Below are 19,374 nucleotides of genomic sequence, written 5' to 3' on the forward strand. Positions count from 1 at the left end.
CTTTTTAGAACAATTTGTCTTACGAAATCCTGAAATGAAAACTTTTGGTCCTTGCCTGAAAAGTGGTTGTCAACTTTGGAAATATACTAAATTCAAAATAGACTAGACTCTAGTTGTGTTGTGCCTTTGTATCAGTATAAAAGTCAGTTGTATGCTGACAATTTGCTCCTCCCAAGCTTGGAAACATTTTACTGAGTTATCACAAAGGACTTTTGAAATGATCTAGTTCAATTTTTAGCCCAGTGAAGAAATCTCTTCCATAAAGTGCTTGATAAACAGCCATTGACCTTCCTCAGGGTCAATCTGGAGGATGGGTTAAGGTGGGCCGTCTAGGAGAGGATTCCCCATGAAGAAAGTATTTGAGAATTATGTCTTAGAAGTGGGGTAAGAAGGCAGCAGATGGAGAAGGGAAGGAAGGACATCCCTAGGTAGAGGAATTGCATGATGAAATGAGAAAGGGATTGAAATATATATTGTGTTTGCAGAAAATCCAGTGGCTTGATATTGTTGTGGCATAAGAGTTTAGAAAAATGAGAAATGAAGATTGGAAATATATTTTGGTAAAAGTGATGAATTCTCTAAATGCCACTGCAAGGAGTTTGGAATTCATCCTGGAAGCAATGAAGAATTCAATCCAACTAATTGTGGGAAGCATTCTACAATTTTTTAAGTTGGAATAAATTCTTCTTCCCACTGGAGAGATAAAAATAAATGAATGAATAACTAAATGAATCACCTCCAAAGGGTGTTTTTTTTTATGTAAAAGGAAAGTTTATTGTTTATTGTTTCCATTTAGTCCACACCTGGGAGGGGACTCTGGAATGAGGAAGGCCACTGGGCTTGGAAGGCTCCTTGTCGGGCTTGAAGGTGAGCCTTTTGCCCAGTCCGTTCTGGGGCTGGCAGGCCTCTGGAGGTTGATCAGGTGGTTGCCCAGAGGTGGTTTACACCCTCCAGGACCACATCTTCATGGTGGAAATGGAAACACAGAGACGTAGGTGTAGGATGCCTGCAATTGCAGGTGGACCAGACAGTTGATGGTGGTTTTCACTTTGGTGGAATAATTCTGGCAGATCTGACAGCTCATGGTTGGTTGGCAATGAGGATTTAACCACAAAAAATAACGTTAGCTGATCTTGGAAGCTAAGATCCTGCAGAGAAGTGGTCCTGGAGGATGGACTGGAGAGGGGGTTGGAGGGTGGTCTGAGTCTCTGGGTCCATTTGTCCAAACACTGGTAAAGTGAGCTGGCACCAGTGGGCGCTCTGTGCCTTTGCAAATAAGGTAAGTATGCCTTTAAGATTATGGTTCAACCCAATCAAGAGAAGAAGGAATAAATAAATAAGAGTATGATGGTACTTATTCTACTGAAGACTTCTCTCCCAGTTGTCAGGGTCATTGGCTAAGCATTTAGAGGGATAAGTGTTCAAACATCTGAGACTTCTATCAACAGTATGACCAGCAACACATTTCATTTAATTAATTTGAAAAGATCTTCTATTTCTAGGACTAAAGTCAGAGACAAAATAAACTACATCAGGACCAGAGATACTCTAGTAATACCAAATTTTTTTTTTAATTCACATATATTACATCTGGGTTCTCCAGACATTTTATGGGATAATTATGGCAAGGATAATTATTGTAATTTTAGAAAAGAGGAAACTGAATCTAAGAGGTTAAATGATTTGCTTAAGGCCACATAGTTAGGGAGGGGAACCCTAGGGTGCAAACCTAGATATTTCCAGTTCTAAGGCTACTGATTTTTCTTAAACCTTACAATGAATCCCAGATATACTTTAATAAAACATATAAAGTCAGCTTTATGAGGAGGACACAAAACGAGGTCCATTGGAATGACAAAAGAATGAAGTATACACCATGTAAATATACAAATTATTTTCTACATCTATATTGATAAATCAAGTGCATGCAGGTGACAAAGCAATCTACAATGTTAAGTACAGCCAGTGTGAGCAGAGATTAACTAATAATGCTGGGGAAATTATTATTTTACTATGAAACATTCTTCACCTTTATTTGTCTTTGGAGATGTAGCACAGGAAATTTGCCTGAGGAGCAATTTTGAGAAACAAAAGATGTAGACAAATTTTAAGGAGGTCAGATGAGTGCTAGGGAAGAAAAATGCCCAAGGAAATGTTAATAGAACAAATGTATTTAATCTGTGAATGGTTATTTAAATGGAAATTTTCTTTTACTTTGAAGCTTTAACTAAGTTTTTAAAAACCTATCTTGATTATTCATAATGATAGGTGTCTTTAATTTCCCCCACCAGGTTTTGTTTGTTCAGTCTCTCCCTAATCCTTAACAACATCATTCCCTGGTTCACGTCTCCCCTCCTCCCCAAACAGGGATATTCACAGTGCTATGCATGTAAGAGATACCGACGAAGTATGCGTGATTGATCTAAAGTCTGACTTAGCTTTGTTTTCCTGACAGCAACTATATACGCCATGAAATGGATGGAAAAGAGAAGCAATAAAAATCCCAGGTAATAAGTAGACTTTATAATTAGGCACTGAGTAATTGATAAATGTCTGTAGTTAAATGTAGTTGCTTATAAATATTCAGCTAATTAGTTATAAATTTATAACATCCAGAATTGTTAAACACCATCCATAAACAAGTTCTCTGTTATCTAATCTTTTCATTTTAGGAAGTTTAATCTTCCTTTCTTTCTCTCCCCACCCTTCTCTTTCTCTCTTTCTTTAACATAATATCAGCTACATATAAGATGAGGATAATAATAGTACATACTTTTTGGTGGTGTTGTGAGGATTAAATGAAACAATCCATACAAGGTGCTTAGCACGTTCCCAACAATGTCAGTTTATTTTGTGATAAGTTGTTCATACTGAACTCTTATTTTTGCCAGGCACTTGCCTAAGTGCCTTTGGTGAGTTATGTCTTTTTATCTTATCACTCTTGCTTGGAAGATGGGGTCCATGGTCGCAGAGCCAGTAAATGCTAATGGCAATATTTGACCCTAGGTAGTCTTATTCTAGTTTCCCAATTCTTAGCCATGGTACTTCTCAGTCTGGACACCTGTAACTTGCTCTTATTTTTCCTCGATGTGCAGCAAGTGCAGCTCTGCCATATTTTTCAGCAGGATTTCCAGATGTAGCAAAAGCTTAGGTCCTTTGAGTTAACTTGAGTGAAGTCCTTCTACAATAAATCAACAAGGAGAGATGTCACATTAATATTGAAATCACTGAGAGTTCCAAATTTAAATTAGAATTATGTTTATGTTATCAATAATAAAAGCTCTGTCAGGTATCAATAAACGCAATTTGAAATATTCTGGATATAAATGTTAAACATTTATTACTTAACAGTATAGAGGTCAATTACTCTTTTCCCTTCATGGCTGCAATAAGGACTCTTGATCTGGTGGAAAATTTCACAAAATTAGGATTGTTTTGAATGAAACAATCAGAATCCCTCTGATTTTATTAATATACAGATCTCAAAATTTAGTACTTTAGTACTTTAGAATTTAGTAAAATAGATAGTATATATTAAAAAAACTCTGCAATTTAAATTTCAGTAAAGCTCTTATATAAATTGTAGATAATTAAAAACAAGGTGTTATACTGATAATAATTTAGAGGACAATATTGGATGTGTGTATTTTTCCCTTTAAAGGCTGTAGACTTATGCTTGACTGATTCTTTGGACAACATCCCTGGCAATTTTTCTTGAAGTAGTTGGTGTTCACATTTTTTAATTCTCATTACCAGTATTTAAATATACATACCAACAGTTACTGTTTTGGGGTATGTATTTAAATCAATAACTGTAAAGCACCCATAGGAAAACAGGAGAAACATGAAGTCTTTCACATTTTAAGTAGTGTAGCTGTATCCCAGGAAGGTCTGTGCCTTAAAAGACAATTGTCTCGTTCAGAGGACTACCTTAATTTAAAGACAGCATGTGAATCTATTGAAATGTGTGTGTATTACATACATCTTGCCTCCTGGACCCAGCCCCTGGACCCAGTGTCGAGCACATAGGTGGATCTTAATATTTGTTGGATGGGTAAATTCTGACTGATTAATGGAAACACTAGAAATGTGATTTTGTGTGTGTGTGTTGGGGGGAGGGGTGGTTTTTAGATGGGAGAGATTAATTCATTCCTGCATAACAAGTAGAAAAAAGTTTGTAAAGCAAAGGTTTTAATGGCAAAGGCTTTGAAAGTAAAAGTTTATTAAAAATTCAGAATCCAAACTTGGGTGTGAATGGTAAGTTCATGCAGTGTAGCTATCTTTTACTGTCCTCTTTTTCTATACTTTATTTTAGAGGCATTGACTGTTATCTCAAGATATGTCTTGGATAAATATGAATTAGTGGAACAGAAAAAAAATGATAAGTAAACATTTTCAAAACAGGTTAGAATTAGAAAATATGTTATATAAGGACATATATTCTCCCTTAAGTCTTCACGTATCTATCTAGTGATTTTGCTATTTCTGTCGGAAACATCATCTTGCATGAGGAGAGAGGGCATTTTAAACTACATAAACAATTCCATCTAGTTATAAATAGATTGTGTTCTAGAAGTTCATTTGAAAGTTAATTTTTTAGAAGTTATAACCTATTTTCCTGAGGAAGCAATGTGAGAAATAGGACTTAGATTCTCAAGGTGCCAGAAGGTGTCATGACTTGTCCAAGCAATTTAACGTAAAAGCAAGTGCTCCAGGGTAAGAAAGAGCTGGATTCAAATTCCACCTCTCTAAGTGATAGTTTCCTTCTCTATAAAATGGTGCTAATTATAAGATTCACTTCATTGTGTCTATGTGGATTAAATGATGTGGTAGATTATTAAGTGCAGTGCATGCTTCCAAGCAAATATTGCTCAAGAATGGAGACATTGTTTCTCCCATTACAATAAAGCCTACAAAAATCCATGCTCTCACTGTATTTATACTATCTTTATTGTATCCCATTCCTTTTGGGGCCCCAGACATTGTTAGTATTTAAAAATTATCTATGTAATTCTGCTCTGCCTCATCAGGACAGACTTCCATACCTTTCTTCATTCTCTTTTCTCAGCTGGAAATGAATCCATATACTTTTTTTTTCTTTCAAGTTCCAGCTCAAATGCTACTTTCTCTAGAAAGGCTTTTTCCTCATTGGAGCCAGAATTAATGAAGAAAAACTCAAATGGTGAAGAAGGAGCTAAATGCTAAGCAGAACTAGTTCTAGAACCAGAACAGGCCAGTAGACATGTAGGTTTGCCTGCTTTTGAGGGTGGATAGGGCAGGTGGTTTAGTGTCCTGGATTAGGATAGGGCTCTTTTATTAGAAGTAGACTAGGTGAGAGCCCTAATCAAGGGTCTGCCAAAGTAAATCAGAAGGGACTGAAGTAGCACAGAAATCCAGCTGGAGCGGTACTGTATAAAGTACATATAAAAGCAGGAGCATTGCTAGACTCTCACAATCTAACACAGGGTTATTTAGGTGTTCGTTAACTGACTTGGTTATTTGATTAGAAAAGACAGATGGAAGAAAGAAGGAGAGTATACAAGCTAAGTTGTACAGAGGTTCAAGAGTCTATTAAGGCACATTCACTGAAGTAAAACGTCATTAAATGTGTAGTTTTCTATGCAGTAAAACAGCCTGCTGCTTTTAAATTTTTAATTAAAAATGTTAATTTTTGTTCTCATTCACCAATTCCCTTTTAAGAAGTAATTCCAGCTTTCATTTCAAACCGTCAGTAGGAATATCCATATCCCTCATGTGATGATTTAGAACAGAGCAGGGTGGTGGGGTGAGACAAAAGCATTTAGTGGATATTAAAAACTATGATGCTTTAATTACGGGACTTTTAAATTTGCACATACTCGGTAAGCATTACCCTTATAAGTTTCATAGCTCAGGTGTACGCATTTATAGAGAGAGCGACTCCTTTGGGAGGAGGAGGGTCAGATAGCAGACTGAATTAAAACTTGTATCATCTTATCTTCTATTTTTTTGGCTCACAAAATTATGTCAACAATTCCGACTTTTCTATGGGAAGAATTTTACATTTTTGGTAAATGTCAGGTGTTTTTTGTTTTTGTTTTTTGTTTTTCCTTAAAGGGTAACAGTTACCAAAGGCTATGATACATTGGTACCTAGTATATTAGGAAGATAGTAGTTTCTGGCTTTATTCCAACTCTTTCATTCAGCACATGGCCTTCCCAAGGGGACTGTTCTACTTTATAATTATGCTGTTATGGGCAATCGTTTTAGCCAGGTGCAGTGGAAATTTTTATCCCTTTCATGAATGCTAAGCCAGCCACCCCTTGATGCATGAGGTTGCATGTGTTTCTATGAGTGCCTATTTGCATGTACACCTTCAGGTTTTGTCCTTGACCTTCGTGTCTTTTATTTCTATTAAAGCTCTTTGGCTTATTTCCTTTCTTTCTATGGTTTTTAGTACAATCTCTGTATATACCAAAGATGCCCCATTTAAACTTCCAACCTATATCTCTGTCTGGAATATTCAGATACATATATCTAAATGCCCCCTGAACATCTCAACTTCTGGATCCAACAGACAGCTGTCATAGTGTGGTTTATAAAGAGAAATATATATTTGGTCTTTGTCCCCATTCGTGGCACAGAACTCCTGAGTCCTTGGGATTTCCTAAGTGATGAGAACAATGGGTGTCTTCTGTTATGCTCATGAAGTGACTTTTGAAAAACCCCTAGGTAACCTAAGGCTGAGGGCTGGTTTCTAGTGGAGCCAACCACGTGATTAGAGGGTTGGAACTTTCAGTACTCGTGCCTACTCCTACCCCGGCCCCAAGTCTGGGGAGGGGAGAGGGGCTGGAGATTGAGTCCAATCACTAATGGCCAATGATTTAATCAGTCACGCCTAAGAAATGAAGCCTCCAAGAAAAACCCAAAAGGACGAGCTTCAGAGAGTTTCCAGACTGGTGAACACATGGAGATCTGGAGAGAGTGGTACACTGGGAGAGGATGGAAGCTCCCCACCCCTTTCCCTAGACCAAACCCTATACATCTCTGCCATCTGGCTGTTCATCTCTATCCTTTATAATACCCTTTATAATGAACTGGTGATGTATTAAGTAAATGTTTCTCTAAATTCTGTGAGCTGCTGTAGTAAATTAATGGAACCGCAGGAGGCGGGTGTTGGAACCTCTGATCTATAGCCTGTGAATTAGAAGCACAGGTGACAACCTGGATTTGGGATTGGTGCTGAATTGGGAGGTGGGGAGAGGGGCAGTCTCGTGGGACTGAGCCCTTAACCTGTGGGATTTGATGGTTAACTCCAGATAGATAGTGTCAGAATTGAGCTAAATTTGTGAAATGCCTGGTCAGTGTCCACAGAGAACTGAGTTACTTGCCTGGTGGTGTGGAAAGAACACACATATTGGACAGTTCAAAGTCACTATGTTAGAATCTTAACACATAATATTTTCTCTCCTTCTTATACATTTTCACAACAACATGGTCCTTTTACTATATCCTTATTTCAGTGAAAGTCACCTTTATTTATATAGCTACCTAAGACTGTAATCTAAGATCAAAACTCAACATCTTCCTCGTTTCTTACAGACAATTAATTCACCCTCCTTAATATCTTTAGGATCAGTTTCTTTTTCTTTCCTTATATCACCACCTTACTTTGGAGCCTCATAATTTTTTGTTTGCTTTACTGTGATAGTCTCCAAAGTACTTAGCCTACATTCAGTCCAGCTCTTTTCCAATCCATTTTCATACTTTACCCATCCACAGTGATCTTTCTAAAACACAAACCTTGGATATTAAACTTGTCTAACATTCTTCTGGCTCGGTAAGTTTCGTGAGTTTACCACGTCTGATTCAACTTTGCATATCTACTGTTTAGGTGAATACTAGATACAGGATATTTACTAATTCATTCTCTTATTCATTCCTTCACTTTAAAGGAAGTGAAGGTATTTAAAACCTTCTGTGATCCAGGGACTGGTACATGTACTGGGTATACAAAGGTAAACAAGACAGCTAAAGTTTCTGTTCTATGCAAAAAAAAGTGGTGTGCTATGATAGGAAGTAGACAGAAGTGGATATTTTATATAGAGTTCTCAGAGAAGGCCTCTCTAAGGGGCCTTGGAATCTTTAAGGGTGAGAAGGATTCAGCCTTGAGAAACAAAAAGGTGACTGTATATCTGGAGCACGGTAGGCTAAAGGGAAATTGCAGCGAGGTAAGATTGCCCAGCTGGGAAAGAGCCAGAAGACAGAAGTGGTCAGTACACTTTCCTTCACTGTCTGAGTGAATATAAAGAAGTAGGTGGGGAGCTTCTTTATTCTTTGACTTGGCCAGACACTAGAAGAGTTGCTTTGCAATCTTTCCATGCTATTGCCTTTACATTTCCATTGGATACTGAAACCTGCAATCTGTTTAAAAGTAGTCAGTGGGGATTAGTGAGCTCTGTTGGCCTTTAGACTGCTGATTGAGGACATGCAAGTGCCAACGATGAATAAGCCCGCAAGTCCCTGTAATATTTAAAACGGATCCATTTCGTGACATATTTTCCCCAAGTCTTTTAAAAGCCTTAAGTGGAGACTCAGAAGGATGACTCCAGAGTGAATTAGCATCAAGAAAAAGTGGAAATTATTCCTTTGTTTTGATTCATGCTAATGGGCCTGCCTTCACATCAGAGCAGGAAGTCCTCTGATTCTTTTTTAAAGCACTATCAAATTCAAATATGCTTTCTGTTGTCTGCATAAATTTCCAGAAGTGTCTAAAATTCAAATAGTTCAGTTTACTAACTGCATCTTCAACTCCTTCTTATATGCAGAGGCAAGACAGTTCTATTGAAGAAAAGTCAGGATAACGAGGACAGAATTTCAAATTGTAATTCCACATACAAGAGTGTTGCATTTCACAATAATGTAAATAACCAGTACCAAGCTGCATGGTATACTGAACTGAATTTGATTAGTTGGTTATGGCACTGGATGGAATTTGGAAGTGGGTGGTAATGGGGTTCTATCTGATGTAGTAAAATATTAGGGGCTTTGGAACCAAACAAATCTCTCTTCTTGCCTCTGACCTTTGGGAAGAACATGGAATCCTCTGAGCTTTATAATTGAGAGCCAATTTCCTTTAATGCAGTACATGCCAAACTTGCCTGGCGGTAAAAATTACCTCAGGTAATCCTATCATTTTACGTTCCATAGTCCCTACTGACTGCTGACTCTCTTAAGGGAGGAGCTGGGAAAGACATATATTAAACTGATAAGAACAGATACTACACTTGATCTTAGCCAAAAGGCCGAGAAGCGATGGGAAAGACATATATAATGCCTCAGATGATCAGGAAAATTTGGGACTCACAGGTCTCATGTGACTAATTAGACATTTTCTTATTAGTCCCTGAAAATTCCAAGGTTCACCAGTTTGAGAAACACTAACTTGGAAAACTAAAGGCTTATACTTTTAAAATGTCTCTCACATGGTAATTACCACTGAAAAAGAGTGGTTAACCTTTAATCTTGTCAAAATTAGTTTTAAGGCTTACCTTTAAATGAAAAAGTAAAATTTTTAAATTCTCAGAGAACTCATAAACCCCCAAGAGAATGTGGGATGATCCTTCGTTGGAGAGACTCAGTTTTACTACAGAGCCAACTATGACAGTTGTCACTTCATGAATTTATTGTCACTTCATTACTTCCTAACTTTTCCTTATGCAGTATCTCAATTTCTCATTCTAAAGGCATCTGAGTTGTTCTGACACAGAATTTGCATTTTGGAATACCTAATATATGCCAGTTGGTAAGATGTTTAGGTCTAGCTCTGTATGTGTTATCACATTAGTTCAAAAAAACTATTTCAATAACTGATTTTATTTTCTGTATTCCTCTTTGAGGGTAAGAAGCAAGTCATCTGAAAATGAGGTATGTCGAGAATGTGCGTGTGTGGTAAAACAACTTCTGGATCCCATCTTGTAGTTAGAAATCCACGAGCTCAATCTCCTTCAATTTCTCTACTCAAAAGGAAAAATGGTTATTTATGTTCAACATGAAGATTCCTAGATTGTGAAGCTCTTAACCATAAAAGCAAGCCTCACCATACAGAATTTAGCTGATTACTCTGATCCAGATATTGCTAAAACATTTTCAAAGATTATTGAAATATTTCCGTGCAGTCTTTAATTTTTCTGTATGTATTTTTCATATAGTTTAAATCTATCTAGATATCTAGTTTTCTCTCCCATTTTTCTTTCTGTCCCCCTACCCTGACCCACACCCCAACATACACACACACACACACACACACACACACACACACACACACACACACACACACACAGCAGTGTATTTTCCCTTGGAGTGCATCAGTGTTTTTCTGATTAAGTTTGTATATATTTCTGAGACTGCATTTGATCAGAAAATCTAGGACATGGAGGAGGAGAATTGAAACTTTGATTAGAAAATGTGACTTTAGGTCATTATAAGAAATTAAATTATGTACTAACTAGTATTCTCTCCAAAAATAATTATGATAAATAATATTTTGCTTTGAGATGTCATCAAGAGTATCAAAAGATGAATTGTCCTAGGCTACATACTATGTATTTTGCAGCACACTCCTTATTTTAGATCTATTACTTTAAATAAATCAAACATATACTTAAATAAATATGAACTCTAAGTCCTCAAATAAGAATAAGATATACATTTCCTCCTCTTTTAGCAATCTCTATCACAAAATAGGCCAAGATGTGCCACATTCAGTTCATGGGAAATTTGCTTTATTCTGAAAGTGCTACTCTAGCTTTCCCGTATGAAATAACGATTTGCATTGAATTTGTCTCGTACTTTGGAATAGGCCATCAACTGAGTAAACTATTTGGAAAGTTCACTCGAATCTTTGTTATCCCAGAAAATCTTTGTATGCTATTAAGAATTGATATATGGTTTGTCAGTCCTTTTATTATTGTTATTTTTTTTTTAGTTGTAAGTTATGGTCGTGAGTATTGGAAATGGCTAAGATAGATTAAAAATGGTAGGTAATTATACTATATTATTTCTCAGATGGTTAAATTAAGAGCTCACATGATATTAGGTATCATATGTTCTACATGGAAGAAGACCCTAAGACGTATTTTAAAGGGTAGTTTCTCAAATAGTGATTATTAAAGAAATAATAAATTTCAAAAAGCAATAACTGTGCTATGATAATGCTTTTATTTTTTTAATACCAGTGAAATTTAACAAATACACCAAATTACAGTTCTATAAATAACTTATTCCCTATGTGATTCATTAAATATATAAATGATCCCTTGTTTAGTCCTTGCTTAGCTAAACCTGTTATATTTCCATCTAACAATATTGGAAATTACTTTTTTCACAAACATGTCTTCTTTTTCATTTGGTAGTTTGTCACTTTGGAAAAAAAATGATTTCAAAGTAACACTTCATGCTACACACATGCTATCTACCATGTTGGATTTAAATAAAAAATGACAGGACTTCCAAGTTTTACCTTTTTTGTGTGTTACCTTTAGATTATTGGTGAAGAATGAAGAATTCAGAATCATACATAATTTAAAACAAATGAACATTGATTTTTGAATTTGCTTTCCCATTTTGTGAGGTTATTTCCCAGATCAGAAAATGTCACTGTTATAAAGTAATAAAGCCATACTGGGGCGATCCAACTGAAAGAAAGGAGAAAAAAACTGTACAGTTCCTGATTTTAAAAATGTTTTCCTTTCTTATTAGAGAAAATTTAGAAAATACAAAAAGGAGAAATAAGAGAAAAAAACCCACTTTAAATATTATCATTCAAAGGTTGTGTCTTTTAACCTTTAGTATATTTTCTTCTAATGTTTTATCTATGTTCACCTTTAGGGATTTTCATAGGTGTATATAAGCAATATCAACTTCTATTTAGTTTTCTTTTTACCAGTACACATCATATTTTCCTGTATTATTATAAATTTCTCAGAGATACAGTTATGAATATCTGCAGAATATTTCATTGGTTTGATATCCCATAATTCATTCCATTATTCCTCTATGGTTAGACAGTTAAAGAACCTCTAATCTTTTGTTATTTTTTGTACAGCTTTGTATTTCTATCATTGACATGTTGCATTTCTCTATGATTCTATCTATCCTTAGGAAAATAAACCCTATCAATAAACTTGTAAACAAATTTTTCTCAAATGAAGTTCAGTGGAGTTTTCCAGAGATGGCAATGGAAATTGACAAAAATTCTTATTATTGAATGTGGAGCTATATGGTTTAGAGAAATCATATTAGATATAATTGATTTAGTACTTTAAGAGTTGATATTTTTCAGGAATTCCCTTGTGGTCCAGTGGTTAGGGGGGCCTGGGTTCGATCCCTGGCTGGAGAACTAAGATCTCAATGTTTATCAATACCCAATTTCAAAATCATTATCTGGAAAGTTATATATAAAGCAATGTAACTTTAACTAATGACAAACATTACATGAAAACAGTACATTTCCTAACTTAAAAAATATATGTGATTATATTTTTGCTAGATGCCTGATGTTGAATATTGTCATGTGAGGAATAAAGTAAATTCCAGCAAAAAGAATACTGGAAACCAATTCTGTCCCTCACCCGCTCTGCAATCTCTCCACGAAAGGACCAGTCTGGGACACGATGTCGATGAAAGGTAGACTGATGAACTGCATTTCCTTTTGTGTCTGGGGCACTGAATCCAAGCAAGGTTACACTGTTATTTGTTGAAATAATAGCTGGAAACAGAGAAAGTGCTATTGATCCTTTCATCAATAAATCACGAGTAAACAATGCAATCTCCTTGAGCTGCTAGGGGAAAATTATATCTCATTTCCTGTTTGCCTCCTCAAGTAGAGCAGGATCATTCACTAAATAGGCAAAAGAGAAGTTTCAATTACAAGTTGACTTCTAACATCTTCTTCAGAGAAAATTCTCTGTCTATGAGTTCACCTCTCATGACAAGCAGCCTTTAATATAACTCTTCCTTTTCATTTCTCCTCCTCTTGTTTCTTTTCTTCCCCTTCCATCCCCTCCTCCTCCTTTTCTGCTTCATTCTCCTTCTTCTTTATTCTTCATTGAACACTGCTTTCTTTGGAGGAATACAAGGAGACATTTCTGAGAATAAAAATCAGTTTTTAAAAGGAAAAAAAAAAAAACCCCAAAAAACAAACCCAACCCTCTCCCGTGTGCTGTCTTCCCTGACAATGCAGATTGAATCGACTTCTGAATGTCAGCACTGGGTCTCAGGTGGTATTGGAGTTGCTAAGGCCTGGCGAGTAGACAGCACTACCACGGCAGATGAAGGATCCAGGACAGACTTTAACAGTAGCCAGTGAGGGGCAGGTAGACATTGCAGGTTGTCGAGGAGGATCTGCCTGTTCAGTAAATGCAGCAGGTGATTCAGGCAACAGTACCTGAGTGCTTGTCATGGTCTAAAGATGTCACATATGATAGGCCACTGGTTTTGACATGTTACAAGACACAGGTAGGAAGGGAATTTAAGAGCAAGTAGAGGAAGCCGACTCACCGGAACTGCGGTGCAGCCAAAAGACTCCTGCATACAGGGAAATAGAGCAAGGCAAGTCCAAGTCTAGAGAAAATCCTTAGAGAAATATACACTTATGGATGTGTTTAGTGCCCAATATTGTTATGCAAATTGTGCTATAATTGCATAAAGTTCTGCTACCTATTTAGAATTTTTAGCAGATTTTAAAGTGATTGGGTCCTCAATATGATTAAAATGAAAATCTAATTAGAAATAAATGTGTGCACACTGATTTGGCAAAATATTTATTTTAGTATAAATGTAATAAACAAGTCACAGTTTAAGTTATATGTGTGTCCTTCTGTACAAGAGTAATAAAAAAGGTAAGTTAAAAAGTTAGCAAGCTTTAGATAGACTCTATTATACCATTACAGTGTCAACCAATTTCAAAATGCGATTATATCTGCAAATGGCAATAAACATTAGAGGGTGATTAAATTAAGTGTAGTTACGCATCTTTTGGTTATACAAAAATCAATTATGGAAGGTACGATAGTTGAATGGTGCACTGAAGTTTTATTTTCATACCAGTCTAATGTGTAACTGTAGATAAATTATGTCCCCAACATGAGTTATTGTTTTTGTGAAATGATCCACCAACCAACCGAGCACCAACTTGCCAGAATCAAGGCAATGGTACTTTCATTGCAAGGAATCACTTCCTAAAGAATATGGGCATTGGTAATTGCTAACACAGGTCTGAGTGATAATGAAAACTCTTGGTTACTTTGACAACATATTTTCTTTTATTCAATCAAATACTGACTATGTGAAAGAATCTAAGTATGCTTGGGGAGAACTGGGGAAAGTTTGTGGATGGTTAGAAAAGGCTGGATATTTCCTACCATCAGAATTTACCTATGTCCTTTATTTTTTAGATAGAAATGTGACTATAAATGAAATGTTACTGATACTTCGGACTACGAATTTTGTTGGAATAGAGCTTAGTTTGTAATAAGAATTTTCCTCTGCAAGATAGTCTTTCTTCCCCCTCTGCACCTTTAAAATAGAAGCAGTTCCTTGTTAATGTTCAAGAGTCAGTTAATATTTTCTAGTGGAGGAAAATAAAAATTGCCAGTGTCTGCAGAAAAGAGCAGTATTATTTGTCTGAAGAGCTTTTGTTTTATTTATAGGCTGAGCAAAGAAAAGATCAAGCTAGAGTCTTTCTTTTGGTAATTTATAAGTAAATATAAGTCATCTTTTAATAGTACGGCTAAATATTGAAAATGTTTCAGGCAAGCTTGAAAAGATTATTATTTGTTGGGTGTAGGATTCTCAATTATATATCTGTGTAATTGAGTTTATTGTGTTCTTTAAATCCTCTCTGTTGTCAGTAATTGACTCTATCCATGTATAAAAGAAATAGATTTAAATCTCCAATTATATTTGTGACTTTTATCAATATCTTATAATTCCATAATGTTTACTTTACATATTTTAAGGCAATGCATTTATGTGTTTACATATAAATGATTATCTTTTCCATTTTTATTATGTTATTTACTATCATTTGTTTATTGGTTATTATATTCTTGGAGACTATTTATCAATCTTCACTGTTAAATTTCCCACTTCATATTTAAGGAGTATATTGGAGCAAGCATCTAGCTAGATTTTGTTTGTGTTTACTGATTTTTTTAACTTATATATGTCATTTTACATTTTTACTTTATTCTTCATTTTCTGGAATTATGGTTATGTGTATGCTGGAGTCTCCCAAGCTATAATTTTTAACCTTGTTTTTAAAGTTTCTATTTTGTTATCTTTTTAGTCTACATTTTGGATGAAGTTTTCTACATCATCTTTGAATTTACTAATTTTCTTTTTACAATACTTCAGATTGGAGTTTACCTTATTTTAAGTTTTCAGTTTCAATGAATTTATTTGATCATTTCTTAGGATTTCCATTTTGTTCTTTAAATTCACCCATTCTTGCATAATTTCTTCATGCTGGTTTCATAATTTCTTGTTCGTTTTGATGAGTGCTATCTCTTCTTTGTGCTCGGTAAGGATGCTAAACATTCATATTTCTAAAAATATTTTCAGATTGCCTTGTTTTCATTTTATCTAGAGTAAATTTATCAGATATTTTTTAAGGTTGTAGGTTATCTCCCTATTCATTATTTAGAGGCTTATAATGAGTGGAAGATTTTATTTCTACCTCACCTGCTTTTACCCCCTTCTTATTGGCAGTTTTATAATTTTCTCCATCCAAACTCACCAGAACTCTCAGACCTGAACTAGGTCTTGTATTTGTGACTCAGGGCCCCTGTTCCTCAGAGATTCAGGAGACCTGGAAACTAGTCACTAAGCTAGATGTAAATATGGCCCATGTCCTGACCTCTAGGCTGCATTTGCTTGCTTCTACTTTCCTTGCTTAATCTAAGTTTTAACCTCTGGCTGAGTTTGGTCACAGACTGGGTCAATTGACCATACCTTGAGTAGGATGAAATTTGTTTTATTGCCTAAGCTGGAGTGGATCACTTTAAGTTTCTCATACTTGCCGAGTTGGGAATTCCCATCTGGCCCTGCCTTCTTACAGATGCTAAACTTGGCTGGCCCATGGTTGTGTTTTGACTCCATACCTATGCTACAGAGATGGTTGTCTTATTTCAGATCTCAACTGTTTCTTTTAATTTTCTTTTTTTTTTAAATTGGTATCTTCCATTGCTGTACATTAGAAGAAACAGCTCTCAAAACATAGAGCTATAACACTATATTGTCTATAGCTGCACTGTACAATATAGTGGCCATCAACCACATGTGGCATGTTAAATTAAAATTAAATAAAACAAAAAATTCAGTTCCTCCATCATATTAGCCACATTTCAAGTTCTCAATAGTCCCATGGGGGTATTGGCTACCATTTTGGATAGTGCAGATGTAGACTATTTCCATCATTGTAGACAGTTCTCTTGGGTGCTCTGTCTACAGTATGAAGCTAAATATTGAAAAGAAGACAAAAAAGGCTGCAGATATTTAACCTGTTATGAGGTTGTTGGAAGCCCTGAAGCTTACTAAATTATTGCAACAAGACATACGTAGACTCTTCAGTAATAGGATTCTGAGACCGTGTGCTTTATTGTCAACAACATGTCTGTAGTTGCCCACTATGAATTTTTCTCTGAAGTATAATCTTATGATTTTGGAACCTGAAGACCTGGGTGCAAGTTCCAGTCCTGCCCCTTGCTAAGAATGTGATCTATGATTATACACCTAACTTCTCTGAACTTCCATTTTCTCATTTGAAAATTAGGATAATAGTTATTTTGCCAACTCTGTGTGATTTTTGTAGTATGTTATATTAAGGTGTATCTCAGAATTAATTAATAAGTGACCTTTTTATATTTAAAATTTTGCATTTCTTTAAATCTTGCTTTTTGTTGTTTCTTCTCAAGTAACATAATGTTTATTCTGATTTTATTTTTATATTAGAAGTATCCATGTCTAATTATATTAATAGAGACGATTTTGAGTAATGAGAAAAGTATAATAACTTCCTTCCCAAACAGGTACACCTATGGATTAGAGAGTGCTAATGACGGCATTCTACTGAAGAATCTTCCACTTCAGGCCTAGTGAATGAGGTATATATATTTCTGAACCTTAATGTAATAAATTTCAATCTGTAGTGTTATAGCAATTTTAGCACCTATTACACAATGTGACTCACTTTTATTAGACATAATCAGGCAAACCATGAAGCTGAGTGCTGAAACCATAAATAAGATTTGACTCTAATACTTGTATCTATCTCCATAATCAAAAAGTAATCTTCATATGTGTGCAGTTTAGTCAGTTTTTTTTTTTTTTTTGGTAGAACATCTTAAGAGAAACATTTTTATCAAGACCCTTAAGTTTTAATATAACAGATTTTCAATTTTGAGATCTATATAATAGTTGTAAAATTTCTATTAATTCCTGAATCATTTCACTTACTTGTAGGAAAGGCAATCTCTAATTGTATAATAAAACACTAATGTTGAGGGGATATAAGTAGTTAAATAACGGCAATTTTTTAACTGTTCTATTTTTTCTACCTCAAAGAAAATATGTCTATTCTTATAATTGTTTGGTCTAAATTAAACAATATTTATTTCTCATATATGAAATTGAGACATGCATGTTCTAATATTCATCATTTGTAGCCTATTTTAACCGTCACAGAAACTCTTCAAGGTAAGTGTTTATAACAAATGAGGTGACTGAAATGCAGAAAGTTTACTTTTCTGAAACTGGGTTTTCAATTCAAGCTCTACTCTGTATCTGTTGTCTTTCTTGTAATGAGGCCAAAAACAGAGTCCTAATTATAATATTGGTTATCTGGTTCTTACCCCACAATGAAGGTTTCTAATGTTTACATTGACTAAATTTTTTATTAGCCCTTTTGGAAACCTATTTTATACTCTTTGTTAATGTGACACCAAGTAACTATTTTTTGGAAACAACCTATGGACACTGAATCCTTCCCAGAAGGCCTAAATATTCTCTGTTAAAGTAACCTGTAGCCTTTTCTGAACTATGACACATTTGCTGTAGAATCTCATTTTATAATCCAGTTTTAGCCTGTGTTCTGTAATTGTCCATTCACTAATGATGTCTGTATCATAAAATTATAATTATGAAGTTAACATCTAAGCTTTAGCTTGACAGGGAGCTAATTATTATTTATGTGTAAATAATAGTGGAATAAAGGAAAATACAAACTAAACATAGATATCTATAGTAAAATGTTGCAATATATGCAGAGATAAGAAATATGACCTATTTGTTTCATTTACTGGAAACTACTAAATCAGTAAAACCTTGGGAAATTTAGTTTCCTATAAAAATGATTTTACAAGTTTTCCGGGCCACTGACAATGTGTAAGGTGCACTTGCACATTCATTTTGAATGTATGACCCAAGTTGTTCCTTTGAACTCAGATTGTAGTAATGGGGCGTCTACATGGAAGATTCATGCAACTGTAATGTGAGGCTGAAATGAATTTTAAAAGATTATCTATTCCTATTCCCTTTTCTTCTCATTTTGGCTGGATCTTTCCAGGTGCATAAAGTTTTAAGGCTATCAGAGAAGGAAGCTCACAGCCTTTTACTAACTCTAGTAAACTTTTATCTTGCTCTATGCTCTATTTTAAACTTATATCAGCCCTACTGGTGACAGCTCATAGGCGAATTATGAGAACAGTAAGAAAACTTGAAACTATATCAAACGAGGAGAGTTGGAGGAATTTTTAGCTAACTAGCAGCATAAGCAATTTCTTAAGCATTTGAACAGATGTGAAAGAGAGAAGGAGAGGACTCTTGTCTTTTAAGAGTTACCTATGCTAATGGATAAAAATTGCAGAAAGACAGATTTCAGTGATATATTGAAAATAATTTTATAGCAATCATTGAGTGTTTTCCATATTTGAAGATGATATTGTAGAAGGAATTAAAGCACTAAATGGGTGTTGGAAGATGGCTCCCATATTGTAGACAATACATTGAACCTCCAGGAACTTAATTTGTATGACCTAATAATTATGTCAGAGATGGAACTTAAAACTAGGTCTATTTGAAGTCCAATGAGTATGGCATTGCGTCCAGTTTCTGATGCTCAGAATTTTAGTCAACCACCATCCCTTCATTTTTGCATAGGAGATAACTGAGTCCCAGATTGAGGTGAGAACTTGCCTAAATTTACATGTAAACAAAGTTTATATTTGGGTATGGCTCGTATAAATGGCAAGTTATTAATATGAATTTGTTTGCAAAGATGGGCTGAATTATAGATGGAAAATTCTCAAATATAGAAGCGAGAAGACCTGCAGAGGT

The 19,374-nt window shown here is 35.1% G+C and overlaps 1 protein-coding gene and 1 pseudogene across 7 annotated transcripts in view; one reads left to right on the forward strand and one right to left on the reverse strand.

The window, feature by feature from the left end:
• Positions 1-19,374, forward strand: part of MRPS30 (mitochondrial ribosomal protein S30) — a 113,234-nt gene that overhangs the window by 42,218 nt on the left and 51,642 nt on the right. For 6 of the 7 annotated variants that reach the window (XM_068535319.1, XM_068535318.1, XM_068535324.1 and 3 more), the window contains 4 exons: positions 2,456-2,507; positions 9,879-9,906; positions 12,530-12,666; positions 17,070-17,144. In XM_068535319.1, coding sequence (XP_068391420.1) covers positions 2,456-2,507; positions 9,879-9,906; positions 12,530-12,666; positions 17,070-17,136 — 284 coding nt within the window. In that variant the 3' untranslated portion in view covers positions 17,137-17,144. Of the gene's footprint in view, positions 1-2,455; positions 2,508-9,878; positions 9,907-12,529; positions 12,667-17,069; positions 17,145-19,374 lie in introns of those variants that run through there. The other variant, XM_068535325.1, reaches the window with a different exon arrangement.
• Positions 9,142-9,296, reverse strand: LOC137760379 (U2 spliceosomal RNA; annotated as a pseudogene).

The sequence above is a fragment of the Eschrichtius robustus genome, chromosome 2, assembly GCF_028021215.1.
Source record: "Eschrichtius robustus isolate mEscRob2 chromosome 2, mEscRob2.pri, whole genome shotgun sequence".
Taxonomy (NCBI): Eukaryota; Metazoa; Chordata; class Mammalia; order Artiodactyla; family Eschrichtiidae; genus Eschrichtius; species Eschrichtius robustus.